The sequence below is a fragment of the Bactrocera neohumeralis genome, chromosome 2 (genome assembly GCF_024586455.1).
Source record: "Bactrocera neohumeralis isolate Rockhampton chromosome 2, APGP_CSIRO_Bneo_wtdbg2-racon-allhic-juicebox.fasta_v2, whole genome shotgun sequence".
Classification (NCBI taxonomy): domain Eukaryota; kingdom Metazoa; phylum Arthropoda; class Insecta; order Diptera; family Tephritidae; genus Bactrocera; species Bactrocera neohumeralis.
The window spans coordinates 53,197,081-53,220,547 of NC_065919.1; the positions used below are offsets into that span (position 1 = coordinate 53,197,081).

The 23,467-nt window shown below is 34.6% G+C and overlaps 1 protein-coding gene across 1 annotated transcript; it reads left to right on the forward strand.

Annotated features, from left to right (window-relative positions):
- The first annotated feature begins 5,858 nt into the window (after positions 1–5,858).
- LOC126750830 (protein glass) lies at positions 5,859–23,203 on the forward strand. The gene is made up of 7 exons (XM_050460576.1): positions 5,859–6,262; positions 12,004–12,137; positions 15,172–15,302; positions 17,600–18,316; positions 18,380–18,804; positions 18,873–19,145; positions 21,665–23,203. Exons 2-7 carry the CDS (start codon positions 12,092–12,094, stop codon positions 21,765–21,767), a joined length of 1,695 nt encoding a protein of 564 aa, XP_050316533.1. The 5' UTR covers positions 5,859–6,262; positions 12,004–12,091; the 3' UTR covers positions 21,768–23,203.
- Positions 23,204–23,467: the final 264 nt, after the last annotated feature.

Sequence of the window (23,467 nt, forward strand, 5' to 3'; positions counted from 1 at the left end):
ACGAAGCAGTAGATTGGCGTAGGCCGCCTTTGCGTGATGGAGGTTAATCTGGAGGAATTTCATCCTTCAGACTCTCCTCTAGTAGCGCTAGTTCAGCGCTAAAGTCCTGATCGACCCTCACCTCCTCGAACAATTGTTCGAGGCTGAAAACGGAGTCGCCCATCGACGATCCGCCTCCAGAGCTCGCCACGTCCGAGAGGTTTGGGTCGTTTTCCAAGGTCATTTGACCATCGCTAACGCCTTCCTCCTTATGTAACTCGGAGATAATTAAACCTTTTGATGAGCTATTGGCAAATGCCCTACAAACCTAGAAAACAAATTTACCTGCCTTTCTGATGTCGGGGTGCTTAAAATGCCAATTTTACCTTATTTTTTGAACATATGGGTTCCTCAACTACAAACGTTGCCATGCATATCTTTTGCGATCTCTACTCGGTGTCACTTTTGCAAATTATTAAGGTAAAGTTTTAATCAAAATGTCTTGTGTCGATCCACAAAAGTTGTTGAGATTCTCAGTTATCTCTCTTGCCGATATGATGATTTTCAAGCACTGTTTCTTTAGCTTTTTTATCTTCATTAACATTGATGTATGTACGACTCGTATGAGTTTTCGATTACTTCACGACCTTCATTGAATGCTTTATGCCACTCAAATCTTATGTTCGTGTAAAATGCAGAGATTTCAATGGAAACACAATCATTCAAACAAACTTGTTGTTCAATTATTAGTAAAAAATGTAATCAGTTGTCAAACACACACTAATTGACATATGAAATTCAAACTACACATAAACATAAAAAAATATGGACCAGTCCGAGTCAAACTTGATCACATTTTTTGACTCCAAATTCAAAAGACACAAAAAAAAATAGCGGAAGAACTCATCAAATTTTTGATTTTTTCAAAACGGCGGTTTCCAAAACAAAAAAAAAACGTTATGTGAAAAAAATTACACTTCTTATGGCTCACGGTAAGTTCAGCTGTTTCGGATAAACCAGCGTTTCGAGAAGCCGACTAGCTCGGTGGGCTGGAACGAATGTAGGAGCAAATGTGAATTAACGGCTTACAGGGGTTTTCTCTAGCAAAAACAAGCCCATTTTTCAATATACTTTTTAAACTTTTTATTATTCCAAATATGCATATTTTACAAAACACTCAAAACTCGGTCAATATGAGGAAATTTCTTGTAAAACAGGAGCCCCGGGTTAACAGCAGAACTTCTTACAATATCAAACGAAGTAAAAAAAAAGTGTATGCTACTATGATCAAATTGAAAGGTGAATTTTTAATTTATACTTCGCGTGTTTTTCGAATCGGTAAATTTTTTTTCTGTATGTTGGTGGTACTGTTCGTGAAATCTATGCTAAATTTCACGTCGAAATATTCATTTGAGACACGCGTTGTTTTGTGAGGGTCTAAAAGTGAATTCTTCGGTTTTTACTGTGTCTGAATTTATTGAACAAAGAAGTGCGATAATACACCATCTCATACTGCATTGGTTATTCGTGATCATTTCGCCACATTTTCAACTAATATCGTGCCGCAACCACCGAATTCGCCTGATTTGCCTTCGTGTAACTTCTGGCTATTCAGCAAATTCACATGACCACTCCGAGGACACCGTTTTGACTCAATTGAGGATATAAAAGCTGAATCGAAGAAGGCGCTTATGGTCATCATTCTAAGTGCCATGATGACTAGAAATTTCGTTGGCATAAGTGTATTGCAGCGGGAGGGGATTACTTTGAGCACAAAATTCACCTTTCAATTTGATCACAGTGGTATAATAATGAAGAATTGCCCAAGTCACCAAAGCTTTATTACTAAGATATATACGTTTCAATTTGGATCATATAATATCATCATTTCACAAAATACCAAAAAATGTGTAATAGTTCTAACTGGCTCACTTCTGAATGACTCCTTCTTAAATACCTGGCTGAACCTGATAGCCTGCATTATAATGATTTTAAGCGATATCAAGCTATTCTTTTTTATACATATACATACATTTATGGTAACCATAATTATTTTATGGATTACTTTATAATTTGTAAGTATTTCGAATTCGATATTCGATTATCCAGGTTTAATTCATTTAAAACTCCTATATACATAGTTATTAAACTAGTTTTCTTTTGACGAGAGAGTACAAAAAGTTAAGCACTTTTCTTATTCTACACTTACCCTTTTAATTTGCATGTTTTAATACACATATGTACATATGTATGTCTACATAAACCATACATAGATATATCTGTGAGTAAATGTGTCCATATCGGCATATATGCGGGGCTGTCGACCGGTAATCTGATACGAACGTACGTCGTGTGACCACAGTTTTTGCTGCCCTTACGTAGCTGCTGCTTGCAACTCTTTGCTCGGCGGCGCCTCTGCAACATTCCAATTTCTTGCAGCATGTACATACATACATATGTATGTGTGCAATAAAAAAGTTGTTGCAACATGCATGTTGGCGATCTGAAGTCAATATACGAGCCTAGGTACTATTACATAGTGGCAAGAATGAACACTGTATTCAATTTTGAAACTGAATACCGCTAAACACATACATGTATATGTATTTATATACATGTGAGTATGTGTTTAAATTTCCACGCTTGTTTCGGCTTATGTTGTAAGGTTAAGCTGAGACAGCCGAATTTTGCAAATTTATCAATGAACATAACAGTAACATATGTATGTATGTATCTCTTCATTGTGGGCTAATTTACTTCGGTCTGAAGACAATTTTGTTTGAGAATAACAACGAGCAATTTTAAATGCAGATTTCAAGTCCTGTAATCGTTCTATACTCTGTTCGCAATAATAATATAAATACAATTGGATTTTGCTTAATATTTTCGTTTTTGTTGTTTTGCATGTATGGTAGTTTCCTCACTTAACCACATCGCAATATCGAGTATCAAATGAAATATTCTCTCGCGTATTGCGATTTTCTTCGCCTATGTTCGCTCTTTGAAGCGTTGATAATTATCGAATCGAATTAATAAATGCAGTTGAAAGTATAAACGTATATATGTATAGCAAACAAATGGAATACAATAATCTTCGGAATAGAAGAAAAAGAAAGAAAAACACTAAGAAAATCCAGAAACACTAAGAGAGTCCAGTATGGTTTATGAAGCCGACTTCGAGATATGCTGTAGGTCTTGATCAATTATATGATGATATATGATCTACTTCTACATATAGATTCTAAGAATGCGCGTAACAGCTTTCAAAATTATTAACGCTTGTGACCATGGCTTCAGGGAAATATTTAAAGAAGAAGAACGAGTCTTAAAATTGTTTGTTGTTGTCAGAGTATGGTCTTTTTCTAATATATATCAGGTTGAACTCAACATGGAAATAGACTGCAAATACTCGGGTTTTAATCAATAACATGCACTGGAAGAAGATTCTGGGAATCAGGTTGTCTTAAGACAAGTTTTTCTAACTCATTAGGGTCCAAGGCTTGGGTTTCAAGAACAGTTTATAAGGAGCTGTTAAATTTGCTGTTGTTGTAGACGTAGAAAACATTATATAAATTGAATTGAGGATTTCTTTCGAAATCACAGCTCTTGACCCGTTATAATTCCCGGTTGGTTCGGTTACTTTAAACCGATTTTCGTGGAAACGGATTACATGTTGAAGAGTGTGATGCCCTTTGAGTACCAGAAAATGGTAACCATTTTTTTTTGGCCGATAGAACAGTCTTCGCTTTCTTCGGAGCAGTTTCGCCGCGTGAAGTCCACTTTTTCGACTGTCCCTTCTTCGGAACAGTTTCGCCGCGTGCACGTCCATTTTTTCGTTATCTTCCAGATCATTTTCGTTTCTGGTCTCGACCACGTTAAAACTGTGTAAATTTTTTCATTGATTTATACCAGTCTGTCGCATATTTTTCGATAACTGTTTCTATACAGTAGCTATCATTCGTTTTGTTGACAAAAATAATTTATAATATTTCATAAAAAGTAGGATATGACCCATAGACGCGCGTTTACTATTTGATGAAAAAAGACATCTACCGTTTCGTGAGTGGTTTAAGCTTCATCTCGTGCAATTTCTTCAATTGACAATGCTGTTTGTTTTTACTATTCAAAACGATATGGCCTAACGATTAATGGTGTTTTACTTTGTCTTTTGTCACGTTATCTTCCAGATAGTGATTTTCGGTGGGTATGGTTTATTCGAAACTGACGTGCGACCACGTTAAAGCGCGTTAAATCAATTTTTTCAAAACACTCTCTTTATAATTATATAAGTATGAACATAGCAACCAAATGCTCTTTTATTATCAATAATCGAATAATAGAGCTTTTTTAATTTTTCTAAAATCTACAGACAAGCTCGCTCTACACGCCGTCAAAATAGAACAACGAGTACGATTCGACTGAAATTTACGGAAATGAATTACACGACAGCAAACTTTTTTTGCGATGGTTGCACCATGGGGCGATGAAGCCAAGTACTTATCAAAGAGCCTACTTATACTGATCCATTTTCATCATTCATAGCCGAAGTTATATAGCCACCGATTGGGTCAAATACTCTCAAATTGACCATAGCCAACTAGATAAAGTCCCGGTTAGTTCAAATGGAAATTTAGAGGAAATCACTATTTTGACAAGTATGGATAATATCATAATAAATGAAATCAGCCAACAATCTATAAAAATCGTTAAGTGAATGGCAAAGCACATTGCCAAACAACAGACAGGAAGAGGGGCAAAAGTGAGACACAAATGTACTCACATGTGTATATACATACATACATATATGTATAGTATATGTGAGGCAACTAGCTCAGCGACGCGCTCATTGGCTGCTTGGCGGCGCATTTTCGTTAGAATTGAGTTATTATTGAGTTTTGCCTGAAGCGGTAATTTAATTGTAACTGCAAGAAACTCGTACAATGCATATTGCCTACTAAGATCACATGTCATATACATGCACACATAAATACACATATTTGAAACGCGCCTTTGGTGTGAACGAATGACCACAACGACACCAACTGCGTCAGAGGCGGGCATAATCAGGGGAACAGCGTTCATATCACTTCCTCCTCTACGCATTTGTATTATTGAAAGTAAAATGCACTCGCGAAGGGGGTGTTCCAATGGTGTGGTGTGAATGGACGAGACATTCGAAATGGAAAACTATTGAAGTACAACAACAAATAGCAATAACGCTTTGTTGGTATTTGTAAATGTGTTTGCTGGTAGTTGTTTGGCGGATTTGCAACTGTATTGGTGCGCCAGCAGCGAATGCACACGATCAATGCTAATTTAGACAGCGACTCATTCACTTAAGCGCGTTGTGCATGTGTGCGTGTGTGTGTGAAAATGAGTGACTGTTCGTATGTGTATGTAAGTGTGTGTGTGTGTGTGTGTGTAGTTACCGGTCGTCGTGGGCAGGTTATGTTGTAAGTAATGAGCTGATATTGGGTGACAAGTAGGCAAAGTACGTACTACCGTCGAGCTGCCGTATTGGCTCTGCGTTGGGGGTAGTGCAGGCTCAGTTCACAGCACTGTTGTGAAGGCAGCGAAGAGCAAAGGCAAGGCACTCATCAACACTTCGTCGAAGACAACTGGCTGCGGTGCGCGTAGAAGGGGTGGTCCTTCTCCCTTATTGCTTGTATTTTTTCCTGTACCATCACTTTAGTTGCTTATTGCATATGCTTTTGCTGCTTCTTTTGTCTTGTTATGCTTTTAATTTGTCGCCTTTTGGCTTTTAGTGGTTGCTATTTTCATTTACTTATTTATTTTTTATGCATTTGCTAGTATATGTAAGTTTTTTTTTGTTTGCGGTTCTCGCACTTTCCCACTTTTATTCAGTTTTTCGATGATATTCTTCATTGGATGACACGGCACCGCCCGATTTCGTTGTTTTAGTTGCAGTTCTCCGTTCAACGCTACAAGTCGCCTTCTACAAAAAGGATAATTGAATTAAGTATCAGCTCTGCGGGTCTTGAGTTGACGGCGTGCCGGTAGTACGGTTATTTCACAAGTTAAAAATTTTCGAAATATCGCTTGAAATTGTGTACATATGTAAATAGTAAATAAAATATACGTACATCTATGAAAATTTTCAAATTATTTATACTCTTTTGTGCACAAAAAATAATTGTTAGTGAATAACATTAAAACAGCTACATGAAAGCATATCGTCGTTGTTGTTATTCATACTAAAGGATACAAGGCATACAAATTAAGGATACGCGTCGATCATGATTACTATGAAATTCGTTCAAAGGTATGGAAAAGCGAGAATATGGTTAATATAAAAAAGTAGTGAAAACCATATTTTAATGAAAATTTAAATTCACTGTGGAAAAAATTAACACACCTATAACAAAATGTTAAAAAAAAAATCAAAATATTTTAATTTTCAATTTTACAAAATGTGAAAAAATTCAAAATATTTTATTTTCAATTTTATAAAATGTTAAAAAAAACGCAAAATATTTTTTTATTTTTATAAAATGTTAAAAAAAAATATCAAAAATATTTTTTTTTTTTATTTATAAAACGTAAGAATCAAAAATATTTATTTTTTTAATTTTATAAAATATTAAAAATAAATATTTTTTTTAATCCAATATAATATTGAAAACTAGCTGATTTTTGAATTAAAAAACGCAAAATATTTTTTTATTTTTATAAAATGTTAGAAAAAAATCAAAAATATTTTTTTTTATTTATAAAACGTTAGAAAAAAATCAAAAATATTTATTTTTTTAATTTTATAAAATATTAAAAATAAATCAACATTTTTTTTATCCAAATAATATTGAAAACTAGCTGATTTTTGAATTAAAAAAATCCTTGCAAGTCATTTCACTTGCAGAAGGATCCTGAATGGTTAAATAACTAACCAGTGTTATTAAATGCTTTGAGAAAAAATAAATTAATATTAAATTTTCTTTTGTAACACTTTTGATTTTGTTTAATTTATTTTTCATATAATAATATAGAACTCAATAATAAACCAAAAAGGTACTAAAAATTGGCGCCAAGCAAAGGATAAGCATATTTTGTCTTGTGAAAGCCTTAAGTGGATATTTTTTTGGAAACTAATTTTCGAGGTTTTCGAATGTGTCCTGCTGATTTTCAAATATTACAGTAACTTATGCCGAATTTACATATATTTGAGAATATTCTTCGAATATTTGAGTTTGAAAGTTTTTGAAAATTGATTGAGTTGATCCGGGAAATAGTATCGGAGATATGAGCGTGTCTCTCTTTAACTTAGTGCAATTCGACTCCCAGAAATTTAAACGAGTTTTTCTGGAAACGCGTAATATGGTGATAATTTAAGCTACGATAAGAATACACCAAAACGCGTTGTTTTTTTTTTTGGGACGCTGCTAAAATTCTTCGACTACTTTTCATCTCCAATAATAATAATAATAATAATAACTTTTTTGTTTTGTTTTTCGGATTTGAACAAACTTTAAGCAGAGAAATCTTTCTCACAGTAACATTTTTTCGAAAGTCCTCCTCGAGTTCAGGAAATTTAAAATTTTTCAAATTACTTGCTGTTTATCAAAGTGCATTAAAATTTGTAAAATAAAGATTTTTGTTATTTATTAAAATTAATTTATTAAATAGAATGCCACTTCGAAAATATTTATTCACAAAAAATCTCGTTTTCCGACTAGTAAGAATATATAACCCCTTAAAGACCAGCCAGCATCATAGTTGTTAGAATTCTAAAATCCTTTACCATTAATATGCTTTTTATTGTTTGGTTAAATCTGCTAGCTTTTTTATTAGTTCAGTTATAAAATAGTTAAATATACAACTTCTCTTGAAAATCGAAGCTTCTACACCTGAGCTATTAACGCTCACGAAACTAATAGCAAGCGAAATTCGACTAAACCAAATGGATTGGTTTAAATACAGTAAGAGAGGGTCCTTGCTTTCGAACATGGTTTTTCCATGCACAATACACCAATTTCAGTCATAGTGAATCTGACTTTATTTCAAAATCATACAAAGCTTCATTAATTTGCAAGTCTGCTACTGATGTCCAACGATTTTAGAATAAAACTTACTGGCGCATAAATTAATGCAAAGAACGGCGAGTAAGACGAGAGTGCAGCATTGAGCACTATTATCGATTGGAGAATAATACAAGAAGTAGTAAAAAGTTGCAAAAACGTAGCTTAATTGAGATTAATTAGAGTTGACATAAATATTTTTGAAAATTTATTTGAAAAATACTTTCTAATTAATCCGAATTGCCACTTTTTCTTTGAAACAATGATTTTACAAGCTTTTCACTTTTACTTCCAAAACTCTTTTCCTTGTTGCAATGAGAGCGGTTATTTGCGCTTTATCTGACATACAGGCGTTTACTATTGTGCCTCGCCGATATTTAATCGATAACAAAATGTAGGCTTAACTTAAATTTTGAGATTCGACACGAAAAACTTTGAGAATCGGAGTCATCCAAAAGAAAACTTCGAAGACCCTATAAAGTATATAAATAAATGATCAGCATGTAGTACATGTCTGTTTGTTCGCCTGTGTGTCTGTATATAATAGTAAAGCAGTATAGTGAAGCAGTTTTGAGATATCGTCCTGAAATTCTGCACACGTCCTTTTCTTACCATGACGCTGCCCATTTGTCGAAATGCCGATATTGGATCTCTATAACATATAGCTGCCATACGAACTGCCCGATCGGAATCAATTACTTGTAAGCAAAACTTTTTAATTTCACGTAATTTGGCTCAAAATATTATTAAAAGCAATCCTTGGAAGAAATTATACAAATAGAACAACAATGACCGACCAGAAAAGAAAAACGTTATTTTTATACTCTTTTATGCTATAAAAAATGCACCGATGAAGCTTTAGTGCAGCCGAAGTTAACGTTTTTTCTCGTTAGCAACTATAATTCGTTTATTATTATAATTTATTAGCTTGAAGAGCTATTTTTAAATATAAAAAGTCGCAAAAACGTAGCTTAATTGAGATTAATTAGAGTTGACATAAACAGTTTTGAAAATTTATTCGAAAAATACTTTCTAATTAATCCGAATTGCCACTTTTTCTTGGAAACAATAATTTTACTGGCTTTTCACTTTTACTTCCAAAATTCTTTTCCTTGTTGCAATGAGAGCGGTTATTTGCGCTTTATCTGACATACAGGCGTTTACTATTGTGCCTTGCCGATATTTAATCGATAACAAAATGTTGGCTTTACTGAGTCAAACATTTTTGGATTTTTATATAGGAAATCTAAAGGCAAGTTCTAACTTTGTTCTCTAACTTTGACAACGAAAGTTAAGTTAGTTATATATTATATATACATATATACTACTATGAGCAAAAAATATTAAGACTTTGTTCAAATTTTAAAATTTATTTATTCTTCAAAATCAATGTCGTCCCCTTCAAAGTAATCTTCTTTGGCCTCTCTTGTGCCAATGTTTTTCCCAATCCTCGAAACAGTCGTTTGAGTTTACTGTATAGCCAGAAGTTACATGGAGCTAAATCAGGTGAATACGGTACGGAATCAGGCGGTAGTTGCGGCACGATATTGGTTGAAAACTTGGCGAAAAACTCACGAAGAAACAATGCAGTTCGCGACGGTGCATTATCGTGTTGCAAAAGCCAGTAGTTGTCGGCCTCTTTTACGAATAGCTTCGCTCAAACGGCGCATAACACTCAAATAATATTCGTTATTTATAGCTTGGTCAGTCGGAAGGAATTTTGAATGCACCACATCTCGTTGTATCTCTCGAAGCAAACTGACAACATAACCTTCATTTTTGACCTTTTTGACTTGGTTTTTGGGCTTCGTCTTACCTTTGTCAGGATACTCGGCCGATTGATTGTCTGTTTCTGGTTCGGAAGCATAGATTCAAGACTCACCGCCTGTGATTTTGGGAGCAATCGTGCTTTCACTTTTCTTAGACCAAACTAATCTTTCAAAATGGTTTTTATTGATCCTTCCGACATTCCAATGGTGCCAGTACAATTTTTCCTTGTTAATCGTCGATTCTCAGGCACCAATTCCTTTATTTTATGAACTTGGTGATCATCAGTTGATGTTCATGGCCGTTCTGGACGTGGTTCGTCGTCAACACTTTCTCGACCCTCTTTGAATAATTTGTTTCAGCACCAGAAATTTGATTTCGGACATAAAATTTATTCGAACTTCTTTTTGGAATAATTTCACTCATCGTAAAAATCGCCGAATGCACTCTATGTACTTCAGAAAGACAAACGTATACTAAACACTAATGACTACTTTGATGTGGCATTTGGCACAGATGCCACTGGCAGGCAAACCAAACTAAAAAGAAAATATTTCGATGAATTTTTCAATTAAAAAATCTAACTTTTTTCTGCTCACAGTAGGATATATATATACATGGTATATTAAGTTTAAATTCAACAATTATTTTCAGTCTCTGATGTTTGAGAGTTCTCAGTACTTATAAATCGACAGTATGTCAAAGAAATATAACTTCAGTATTTAAGATTAGATGAAGCTATATGAGCTTCCAAGAGGCAAGACCGGAGATTAAAGAAACTTTTTTCGAATAGCATTAGCATTTCCTTAGGCCATTTTTTATTACTTCAAATACCAAGATTTCAAATTCAGAAAAATTTTAAGAACAAACTATATTCAATGATGGAATTAGTGACGAAAGTTTAATTAAAATAAATAAATATATTAAATGCAGCCAAAATCATATGATTTTGCTTTGTACTTATATGTTTTGCGCGGTCAACAGTTTATCCAAAATAAGCTTTCATAATATACTCCAATATCAAAACATAAATTCTTTCTAGCTGCTGGCTTTATATGATTTCGTTTGAATCATAAATAAATTGAAAACTGAAATCTAACATTTATAGTTAGTCTATACAAAGTTTAAATAATTTCAAATATTTAGAAAGTGTTTTGTAACTCTTTTGTGTCCTTTCGATCCCAAAAGTTCACAATCTGTCTATCGATCAATATCATTTTATTTTGCAAGATTCACCTTATTATCTCAGTTTTGAAAAATCTTTAACTTCTAAGTTGTGGGGATTCTGACCAATAACTACATATATGGTTGGCATTAATGTGATAAGCCTAAAATTCATATTAAATGCCAATTGTCGAAAATGTCGGGAATATAGCGAGAAACAGCGCGTTATAACTATTCTTAATACTGATTGCGCCATTTTATCGAATCTAAGGTTAAAACACCTTTGTTCTAGGCCTGGTTGTACAAGTTGAAATAAAAAAAAAACAAAATTTTTGAAAAATTTATAACTGGCTAAAAAGTTAATTCCAGCCTCAAATATGTAATTGTCCAGGTGTGATCTCGAGATGGGTACCCAGCTTCAATAAGTAACTCTTATGTCAGTATATCAAAACTATAAAACGCTAAGTAATAATCTCATATTCCGAACCTTAATGCTATCGAGGTGACAATACTTAATTGGACACTAATTTTGGATTCGTAGATATTATTGTCACTGACATAATATTCCATATTGATAGCTTCACTTCATTCAGCTGATCATCAAATATCATTTACTCCAGTAAAGTAAATTACTTCAAACGTCAAAGAAACGGCAAAATTTCTCCTTTCCATAAAAGTTTCGAATTAAAGTTCGATATTGCTTATCGATAGGAAAATCATTCGAAAAGTTGCGAGGACAGGAATACAGGATGAACAGAGTATGGAATTTTTTTTTGGAGTGTGGGTTGACAAGAATAATTTCTAACGTGAATCTGAATTCCTTAGGGCAATTTCATAGTTGTTGCGCTGACTAAAGGCAAGGACAGGTGCAGTTCTGTCAGATTCTGTCACACTTCAGCGTGGTCTGTTAATATTATCAGACAGTTTGTTTTATAAAATAAATGTACTTTGAGTTATTTCCGATAGATAAATAATACTTTGTATATATGTAGAACTTAACGACTTTAAACATTGAAATCGATCAAACTGTTTATTAATTTATATATGTATCTAATTTCAGGCGGCATAAATCGACGTAAAATGAAGCGTAGAAAAACTAGAAATAAAACCACCAAACAAATCACATTACCTAGAGGAGGAAACATGTCATGGGATTGCTATATAAAAGTTTCAAACTCTTGAATATAATTCTGGGTGAGTGTAAGCATTTTAGCGTTTTTACCTATTAATAGGCTGTAGGATATGCTCTACTTAATTCGTTTGTACAAGTTGTGTGTGTTTTACTAGAATTTCCTGTCAAGCCATTCGTTACTATGCCTATGGTTTCTAGAAATTCCAGCGGCCATTGTATCGAGTAATAATCAAAACGAATGCCATGAAATCCACCATGATTTTTTGCGTTGTATGGACGTATGTAAGCGCATAAGTGAATATTAGGGTGGGTGGGAATTGTCGAGTAATTATATATAAATATAAGAAAGTTATATATAAGTAAAAATAAGTGACGATATGTACGAATAAGTTTATACTTCTTTGAAAAATTTTAATTGGGATATTTAGTGAACCAAGCTCAGAAGTTTTAATTGATTCGTTCAACCTTAAAGAGAAAGGCTACACGAAAATACAACTGGTATGAATTAAGTGACTGTCGAAAATATAGTACAACTCTTTGATAGTTATACATAAAAAAATAAAAAAAGTTCCACATCTGTGTAGAGATCTTAAAAAATGTTCATGTTAAATTAACATAATAAACAATATATGACTTCGCGGGGAGCAAATTGCCACAATGAGAGCCCTCCATTTGTTTTTATCTTGTGCTCTGACTTTTTTGGAACTTAAAAATTGCTTCTCTAGATTAGAGCGGGTCGCCTTTCATTGGCTGCCTTGTGGCATACAGTCTATATCGTTCTGGCTGATTCTGTCTGGATCTCTCATCGTAGAATATGTTCGAGCTAGATTTTCGGCCTATTGCAGTGACAACTAACTTAATAGTAGTCTTCTATTGAAACCTTTGGTTAGGTTAGCGAATATTGGCCGCCTATCACACCATACATAGGACCCACTGGTCCATAATACATTTTAAACTTAAGGAGAGGTGGTGCCAACAATAAATCAAGTGACGAATTTAAAAATGAAAACTTTGGTCAGATTGTTTGGCAAATGATGATTAAATGAAAATGATTGGTCAGATTGTAATTGAATGAAGTTAATTAATTTAATAATTTATTAAGCGAGAACCTAGAGCTTTTCTCATATTACTGGCTAGTAATAGCGAGTTTTAATACAAATTGTAAGCTTCTCTGTAAACTGACACGCTTTCATTTTAATTTTCCTTGCAACGAAAACAAAATCTAAATGAACAATAAAATATTTTTAACTAAATGTTATGATAAACAAAAGTATATTGTCGAAAATCTTAAGAATGTGACCTTGTTATAAGAATTCCTTGCTATAAAGTGAAAAAATAATAAATGTATAAGAAACATTAGATGACTGAGGCATTAATACATTTAATTTTTTTTGTTGGTTTTTTTCTTTAATATTCATCCAGCTGATTTGCGATCGTAGTCACACGCAAACGCTACTAGAAATAAATTTTATTAAAAATTTATTGAAAATATATGCTAAATTGAATACGTAACACCCTAATGAAGTTTCGCCGGTTTTGTAAGAATAAATGCAACTTAGTTTCTTACGGCCCAGTAGGTAGAGAAGCCCAAATGCGAAACCACTTAATACAAAACAAATAATTTCTATGACTTTGAAAGTCCGACAATAAATATAATCACGATGCTGTGCTTCTAGTACGAGTGTTATTAAATACGTTCGAAGTTATTTGCATTTTAGCGTTTTTAAAAAAAATGTGAGCCTCGTAATTCCTACTGGGCCTAGCGGTATATGTATGCATTGGTTACCATTCGCATGTGGCGTTATTTGTATGTGTGCGTCTGTGTGCATATTCCACTTCTTTTTGCGCCTGTGCATTGCGCCGCGCTTGATTAACGAATTCGCGAGGGAAAAGCAACAAAAACAATAGTCATGAAATATACACACACACATGCTTCTTTGTTTGTGTCGCTGTTGGAAGTTTACAAGCGATAGGGGTATGTTTTTGAGGCGGAGCTAACGACAGTGACACAATAAAGCATTTGCACAGTGAAAAATTGCAGAAATTTTGAAATTTCTTTTAACCGTTGTGGGTTAAATGTAGTACGGTTAATTGTGAAAATTTAAATTATAAATACTTAAATAAATTTTGATATTTAAATATGATTTTTTTTATCAAAATTATGCATTTTAGTGGAATATTTTTGTTTAAGGCGCAAGAAAAACAAAAAAAAAATTTTTTGAGAAGCAAGAAAAATATTTCAAATTGTTAAAAAAATAGTTATTGCATATTTTAATTTTTGGTTTATAAAATTGTTTGTTTTTGTTAAGAATTTTTTGGATTAATAACATTAAGTATGAGTGCCTTTATTCAATAAATTATGCTCATATACTAAACATACTTCAAGACATAATTTCGATTAAATAAATGCAATAAATCAAATTTCTACATATGTATTAAGTTAACATTTTAATATATGGGCCATATACATACATATATACAAAAATATAAATTTAATTAATTTTTTTAGTGCTCAATTTATATTAAAAAAAATCATGAATATTGTATTTTTCGAATTTCGAATTTTTTAAAAATATCTATATATAAATACATATATCGTCACCTAAAATACAAAATAACGTAACATAACTTTTCACAAGTTTACAGGCGAAGGAAAAAGGATATAATAGAAACCACCATTTTGTCATATTGCAACCAAATTTGAGTTTTGGTTATAAAATGGTTATATATTGATTATTAAATGGTTATATATTGGCTATATTTGACAACGGAAGCTGAAAATTTAATACTACATATATGTATGTAGTATGATGTAGTGAATCGTAAACAATAAAAATTCAATTTCGATTTGATGATACGTTGTTTTGCATTTTAGTTGTCAATATGTACATATCTATATAATTGAAGCAATATGTATATGCGCAACTTATATGTAAAAGTACATAGCAAAATATGTTCATAAAGAATTTGCACCTGCTTGGCAAGGTGGTTGATTTAGCAGCTCACAGCATCCCCAAAAGCTTAATAGATTAAAAAAAGCAGACTTCATTACGTTCGTATGTATTTATGTATGCATTTGCTATACATTCTTTACAGATTCCCTGGAAGATCAAGAGGGTGGAGCTATGTACATATCGTGCGATGTCTCAAATGGCGGTCCAGTGGAACCAGAAACGGGATATGTGCCCAACAATCCATTATTCGGTCTGGCGTTGGATAGTCCACAGGTACGATAACGGTTAAAACGGAAATAAACGCGGCAAACGCAAAGCTTTCAAATCACAAATTAATAGTAGTTGGAGCTAAACAATTTTATTTACACTAAAGTTGTAGAAACTAACAAAGACGCTTGAAGAGATATTTGTCTACATGCAAAGTGAAGTTGGAATTTAGTGAAATATAGTGAATATTTGTTAAAAAAGAGAGAGCAAGAAATTAAGAATTAGAAAGTGTTCTGCCGACGCTATTTGAAATTAATATCCGATTTGCGTGTAATTTTGTAACGAACTTGGACAATATTTACCAGTGACAGAAGCAGAAATTATGTGCCGAAATATATTAATAAACGAGTCTTCTACATAGATTGTGTAAAAATATAGCTCGGTAAATACAGTTTTATAACTTGTTTATTCGTAATAATAAAAAAATAGATAAAAAGGCAAGAAAAACATTACTTCGGTTACACCGCAGCTATAATACCATTCACAAATACAAAAGGTTCTTCGAAGATTACACCATGGCTTTAGGCAATAACACATGTCAAATTTCATGAAGTTCTCTCGTCAGATGAAAAAGCTTTCCATACAAGCAAGTGATTCCGATCGACCAGTTTGTATGATAGCTAAATGCTATAGAGATCCGATATGTACAATTTCTTTGTGTATTGCGTTACTGTCTTGGATAATAATACAAGCCGAATTTTGTGAAGATATCTCATTAAATGAAAAGTTTCCATACAAGCAATAGCAATTGATTCAAATCGTTCCGTTTGTGTGGCAGTTATATATCGGCGGTTTCGACATATGAGCACTTTTTTGTAGAGAAAATGACGTACATATGTAAAATGTATGGTCGATACAGACAGACAGGCGTGACTATCCAATTCTTTTTTAAAGAAAAAACACAGAAACTTCAAATTTAAGGAAGAATGTTTATTATTATTCGAAATAATTCTTTGACATTTATTTTTTGAAGATTATCTCTTTCAAATGTTGGCCGCGGCTATGTCTCAGATGGTCTATCCGTTAAGTCCAATTTTCGATGACTCGTTCGAGACTTTCGACTGGTAACTGAAGAATGACACGCGTGATGTTTTGCTCCAAGACCTGAATCGAAGCGGGATTGTCCACATAGACTTTAGACTTTACATATCCCCACAGGAAAAAGTGTACCGGTGTCATATCACACGATCTTGTTGGCCGATCGACCGGCCCAAAACGTGAAATTATCTGCTAACCGAATTGTTCTCTTAACAAATCCATTGATTGATGCCATGTGTGGAAAGCCATGTGGAAAGCAGACGAAGCCTGTTGAAACCAAATGTCGCCGATATCACGAGCTTCAATTTCAGGCGCGATAACGGTCGACACTGACCGTTACGTTCTCACCGCCATTATTTTTGAAGAAATATGGACCGATGATTCCAACAGCCCATAAACCACACCAACCCGTTGTTTTTGGGATGAAATGGCAGCTTTTGAATCTCTACTGGTTGCTCTTCGTCCCAAATGTGGCAATTTTGCTTGTTTACAAACCCATTGAGTCCGAAATGGGTCTGATTGCTGAACAAAATTTGTGTCGAAAACGTCGAATTCTCTTGGAAATTTTCAAGAAACCACAGTGTGAAGCGATGTCGCATGAGAAGGTCGAGCGGCTTTAGTTCTTGTAATGTATTTTGTATGTATTCAGTTTAGGATCTCGACGTAAAATACGCCAAGTCGTTCCATACGTCAGTCCGAGTTGTTGCGAACGGCGCCGAATCGACTCTTCATGGTCTTCCTGTAAACTCTCAGCTATGGCTGCTATATTTTCTTGACGGCGTGCTGGACATGGTCTATTCGGTCGAATATTATCCAATAATGAATGCTGGATCTCAAGTTGGGTGATGGCGTTGCGAATAGTATGCCGATTATGTTGATCATAAGTTGAACGAAGCGCGCAAAACACATTATTTACAGAACGTGAATTTTCGTAATAAAGTTGAACGGTTTGTAAACGTTGTTGAGGCGTAAGTCTCTCCATGATGAAATGTCAAACAATACTGAATAAAAGTAACATGACAGTTTGACACGACTCACGCGTGATTTGTCAAAAAAGGCTATTGAAAAAGTACCTCTATTTGGATCACCCGTTATATTTTTATAGGGTCTCTTCATTTTTGGTATAACAAACTTCGTGTTAAACTTAAAATACCATGCTCGGGGTATAACAAATAATTTAAAAATCAACAAATAAATAAGAATTGTATTATACTCCAAATAAGTTTCGAAGTTGAATTCAAAAGCATTTCTGTGTTCCCTAACAGCAAGAGTGTGCTGCATCTTCCTGTGTTGGCTGTTTGTCCTGTCAAGGCAATACCGTTTTGCCCATCTCATCGCTGACGTCCAACGACTTCGATTGTGGTTCCTGTTTCGATTCGACGTCGAGTGTTATAGCCGGTGTCGGTATTGTTGAATCCACACAAAATCACTTGCAACAACAACAGCAAGTAAGTCTCACTGGTAACAGCAGTACAAATACCACCGCCAATCACAACAACAACAGCAACAACGCGGTCAGCTACTGGAGTACGGATGAGATGGCTTCATCGTTCCCCGGATTACCGCCATTAGACATCGATCCCTTGCCTAGCCTCTTCCCCTTCTCACCGTGCGGTGCCTCATATAATTTCTCCACTAACCCGCATCAAGCATCGCTCTCCTACACCGTCCATCCGCATCAGATGCTCGTCTCACCCGGCGGTCAAGTCTCACATCACAGCCAAAGTCAAACGCAAAGCACACCACATGGCAATTCACTTAGTTCCAGCGGCACACCAACATCTTGTTATTATGATCCCAGCAGTAGTGGCATGTTAGGTGGATCTGCGTCCGTCGGCAATACGTGTAGTCAACACATTAATACGAGTGTTGCGCCGCCGCCGCCGCCACCAATGTACCCCAGCATGAGTGTGAACGTCAGCATGAATATGACAATGCATGGTTACGGCGCGGAAGGTACGGTGCCTATGCAATGCTCGCAGGTGGGTGCTAAATTTAGCTTTAATAAATACAAATGCCTTAATTTAATACCGAAAACTTTTCAGATGCAATGGACGCCACCAAATACCAATTCCTCCGTCAATGTTCTCTACCCGCCACTACTTAGCCCAACACATTATCCACCTGCGGCCACATATTCCTTCACCGCCGATTTTCGCACACCAACGCTACAGCAATCCAGTCAGAGTCCAGGAGCTGGTGTTTTGCCTGCACTCACCGATGCCGTCATTGTCGAGGAGGACTCACCGTCACCGACAAGCGATACATCGCGTCATCTATTCGCCGCTGGCACAGATCTTGCGCCTGACTTTGCATCACCAACGAAGAGTCCTTACGATGACGATGAGGATAGCAATGAGGAGGGCTCCGACTCAAAGCCCAATCTGTGTAGGCTTTGTGGCAAAACTTACGCACGCCCAAGCACGCTCAAAACACATCTGCGAACTCACTCCGGTGAGCGACCCTACAGGTAAGGACATAACATATTATATTTTATTCCTTCAAAAGCCAATATCGACCTCGTTATTTGTTATTTAGATGCCCGGATTGCAACAAGAGCTTTTCGCAGGCCGCCAATCTGACGGCACATGTACGCACACATACCGGACAAAAGCCATTCCGCTGTCCAATTTGTGATAGACGTTTCTCACAAAGTTCCAGCGTCACCACGCACATGCGCACCCATTCGGGCGAAAGACCATATCGTTGTTCTTCGTGCAAGAAATCCTTTTCGGACAGTTCCACACTAACAAAACATTTGCGTATACATAGCGGCGAGAAGCCATATCAATGTAAATTGTGTTTGCTCAGGTATGTACGAAGTATGTTTCATATATGTATGTACATTTATAGGTAACTATTCCAATGGGAATATAAAACTTGTGAGTTAAATGTTTTCAAAGAACGACTTGTTAATATTGTGGAATTCTTAAGTAGCAAATCACCAAAAAAAAAAAGAACACTTTGTCAGGAAAAGGAAAGTTTTGTATTCCAATGATGTCATTATATATAAAACTTTTGAAAATTAAATAGTTTTCAAAGAACGACTTGCTTGGATATTAGGAATTCTTAAGTCATATACAGGGTTTTCCAATTAAAGCGATATGATTTCTTTTAAACAAAAAAAAGAACACTAGTTGTCAGGGAAATTCAAGTATTTTTTATTTAATGTAAGTACAAGCGATGCAAATAAGTTCTGAATATGATATAATTCAAATGGTCTTTACGACTATTTTTTCAGTAACGATTTCTATAAAAGCAATTTTCGAGTACTTTTTCCACTAAATCAATTCGTATGTCATGAATAGCACGTACCATATTGACTTCTAAAGCTTGAAGAGAGTCTGATTTATTGCTAAAGACCAATGACATCAAATGACCCTACAAGAAGTAGTCTAATGGTGTTAAATCACAATTGGCAGTAACAGTGTCAACAGCTTCATTTCGAAAGAGGCTCGAAACGATAATTCCACCACACCAAAGCCCTCACCAAACTGTCAACTTAGGTGAATGTAATGGTTGTCCATGAATAATTTGTGATTTCTTTTCGCCCCATATTTGTTTAGTTGACACACCTCTCAGAAGAAAGTTAGTCTCATCGAAGAAGATGATTTTCTTAAAAAAGCTTGTCATTGTTGTTCAAGTTCGGCAAATCCACGATGTTTTTGGTCGTCCAATGGCTTCAGTTCTTGAGTGAGAACAATCTTATGCGGATGCAAGCTCAAATGCTTTCTCAAAATCCGATAGGTTGTGGTTTGAGACGGTCCCACTTTTTGAGAACGTCTTGGAATCGACAAATTGCAGTCCTTAGCAACACTTGCCTGAACGGCAGCAATTCTTTGTCTCTTTGCTCGAGATTTTCTACAATTTGACGAATAGCCAGCACATGTGGATGATTATTACGACCATAAAATGACAAAAGCGTACGAAAAATTGCATAATTTGTAAACGTTGTTCTTAGGTATCTTTCATGATGATATTCTAGCTTTACTGAATACAATGAAAAAAAAAAAACAGACAATGGCATATTAAAAATGACCGAAACGACACTTAGAGATCCTACCATCCCTATTGGGTACAATGAATCTAGTTTCGATTAGATGGCTGATCTGGAGAGATCGCAAGTGGACTGCTATATGTAGTCCTTTGTAAAGCCATAAAAAAGAAGAAGAACCCGAAATGAATTAGTCTTATAAAAGAGACAAGATGAGACAACGAGTTGATTTGGAGAAAATCCGGTACTCTTTCTCAAATCATCCTTGGAACTCAACCATTATTTTCCTATAAGAAATACTAAAAATCTAGAGAGGGTATTTATTTTTTTCAAGATTATCTCTTTATCATTTTGGCCCCTGCTATGTATCAGTTGGTCTTTCTGTTGAGTCCAATTTTCGATGACTTGTTCAAGCATTTCAACTGGTAGCTGTTAACTTTTGCTCCAAGGCCTGCATCGAAGTGGGATTGTCCGCATAGACTTTAGACCTTACATATCCCCATAGGCAAAATTCTAACGGTGTGTTATCACACGGTCTTGGTGGCCAATCTACCAGCCCAAAATGTGAAATTATCTGCTCAATAAAACCATAGATTGATGCGATGTGTGGGAAGTGGCGCAGTCTTGTTGAAACCTAATGTCGCCGAGATCACGAGCTTCAATTTCAGGAATCAAATCGTGGGTTATCATGACGCGATAACGGTCGCCAAGAAATATGGACCGATGATTCCAACGGCCCAGAAACCACACCAAACCGTTGTTTTTTCTGGATGAAATGCCAGCTCATGTCTCTTCGTCCCAATATGGTAATTTTGCTTGTTTAAACACCCATTGAGCTAGAAATGGGCCTCATCGCTGAACAAAATTTGGCTCGAAAACGTCGGATCTTTTTGGAACTTTTGAAGTACCCATAGAGCGAAGCAATGTCGTAAATTTTCATATTAAATTTTAACGATTTTTAGACGTTTTTCAGGCGTAAGTCATTCCATCATGGAATGCCAAAGAATACTGAACAAAAATAACATGACAGCTTGACATGACTCTCGCATGTTCTGTCAGAAAAAGGCTATTAAAAAAGTATCTCTACTTGGGTCTCCCGTTAAAATGATTTTAGAACTGCTTACATGACTCAATCAAATGCAATTATAATATTAATGATATACAGTTCGTTTTAATAACTATAGATTGAACAAAAAAAGAAATCTAATCGTTTCTTGATCGAAATATTTCCTTTCCTTGCAGGTTTTTGCATAAATTTATAATTGTTTGAATAATATCTGCTACTCTTCACTTTACAACAAATAATTAGGAAAAAACATTGTTTACATATTTGCAGATTCTCACAATCGGGCAATTTGAATCGCCATATGCGTGTGCATGGAACAAACCAAAATAACGGCAGTAACAACGGCAATGGTGGTAGCAATTTGTTGACATGACAAAAGGCGCGAAGTGGCGCCGCATTTCAACATTACTATCCTCCATACACCCACGGTGCTCACAACCTTTCACATGGCCCACACGCCCATGCCCATGCCCACGCCCACGCCCACAATCATCCGCACATGCATATACCGAGCAGTAATTATGATTATAGCAGCTATGGCATCAACGATTACACTTCACCCGGATCACAAAACTATTCAGGGTATTATTTTTGTGCACTTAATAAGCCCAAAATGGAGCGATTCTATTAGCAAGAACACTAACAACATAAAGAGAGAAAGTGATTAAAAGCCGAGCAATCGCTGAGGCAAACTTCGGTAAATTATAGTAAAAGGCTTATATAGGTGTACATAACATACATATGTACATGTATTATGAGAAATTAATTAAAAATAACAAAACCAAAAAAATACAACAACAAAGCAAAAATTAAGCGACAAAAGTTTGGTTGAAATGCTCAAATTTAACATTAAAAGTTGTAAGTTTAACAAAAATTTACCGTTATATCATTGATAAGCAGCCAAAATGTAAATAAAAAAAAAAAACAATAACAAAACAAATGGATAACGAATTTTAACTAAAATAAATTTATGAAAGTTTGTAAGTTTTAACAGTTAAATACGCAGATGTAGATATTCATTAATTAGAGGAAAAGCTTAAAAGGAAAAATACAAAAACACGCATAAACAAATTAAGTTTAGTTTTCAAGTTTTTATGATCCCTTATGCGTTCAAAAGACAAAAAAAAATAATAATAATTAGTATAAACAATTTAAAGTTTGCTTTGAAATATGTTTTATAAACAGTCGGTCACGTAAGTAGGTGTACTAAATTAATTTAAATTAAAAGCAGTAAATTTGCAAAATAATTTGAGAATTTTCTCTGTTTAAAATATTAATTTTTTGTATATCTTTTAAAGCAAACTCAAATATTTTTTCATTTTTGTATACTTACTTTATTGACTGACTGTTGTTTCTAAATTAAATCTAAATACATTTCAGTTCGTTCCACATAATTGCCTTGACTTTCTTAAGTTATTATTAAGCAAATCCACGTGTATTTGCTTTCTTCAATTAAGGCTGGTGCTGTAGTAGAATTTAAAACACCCCCAGACACCGTTAATAGTTTTTAAAATTATTCATACATTTATGTGTTTTGTATTTGTATAATGTTTATTTTGCCCCTTCGTCTTCGCGCTGCGCATATCGTCAGTAATCCCGCCTTGTACTCTAGTCAATGGGACGTTCTACTTATTTTTAGTTTTTGTTCTTTAGTTCGATAATTTTCTCATTTACATAAGCGCGATCTGATGTTGAAAATTTTATACTTACAAATACATACTTAATGTAATTATGTACTTACTTATATACTTATTATTATATAAAATTTGTATAAAATAATTAGACAAATAAAGCCATACCATAAAGAAATGTGTGAAAATATTATTTCCGAAATTATTTTGTTGATCTGTTCAAATTAGACAGAAAATAGTGGAAGTTACATAAATTTACAACCAACTGAAAATTAGAAAATATGTTCAAAACTTCTTCTCTTTTATTGTTGTAGACACCGCTTACGCGGATATAGCCGAGTGCACAACAGCGGGCCAGTGGTTTCTTCTTTTTCCAACGTGGCGCTAATTGGCGATTGCAAGTGTAGCCGAGTCCTTATCCACCTTATCTTTCGAACGGAGT

Bases quoted from the DNA above. Each gene is read 5' to 3' on its own strand.
- LOC126750830 (XM_050460576.1), top strand. From the start codon at position 12,092: ATGGGATTGCTATATAAAAGTTTCAAACTCTTGAATATAATTCTGG. The intron at 12,138-15,171 runs GTGAGTGTAAGC...CATTCTTTACAG, and splicing joins ACTCTTGAATATAATTCTGG to ATTCCCTGGAAGATCAAGAG. The intron at 18,805-18,872 runs GTAAGGACATAA...TTTGTTATTTAG, and splicing joins TCCGGTGAGCGACCCTACAG to ATGCCCGGATTGCAACAAGA.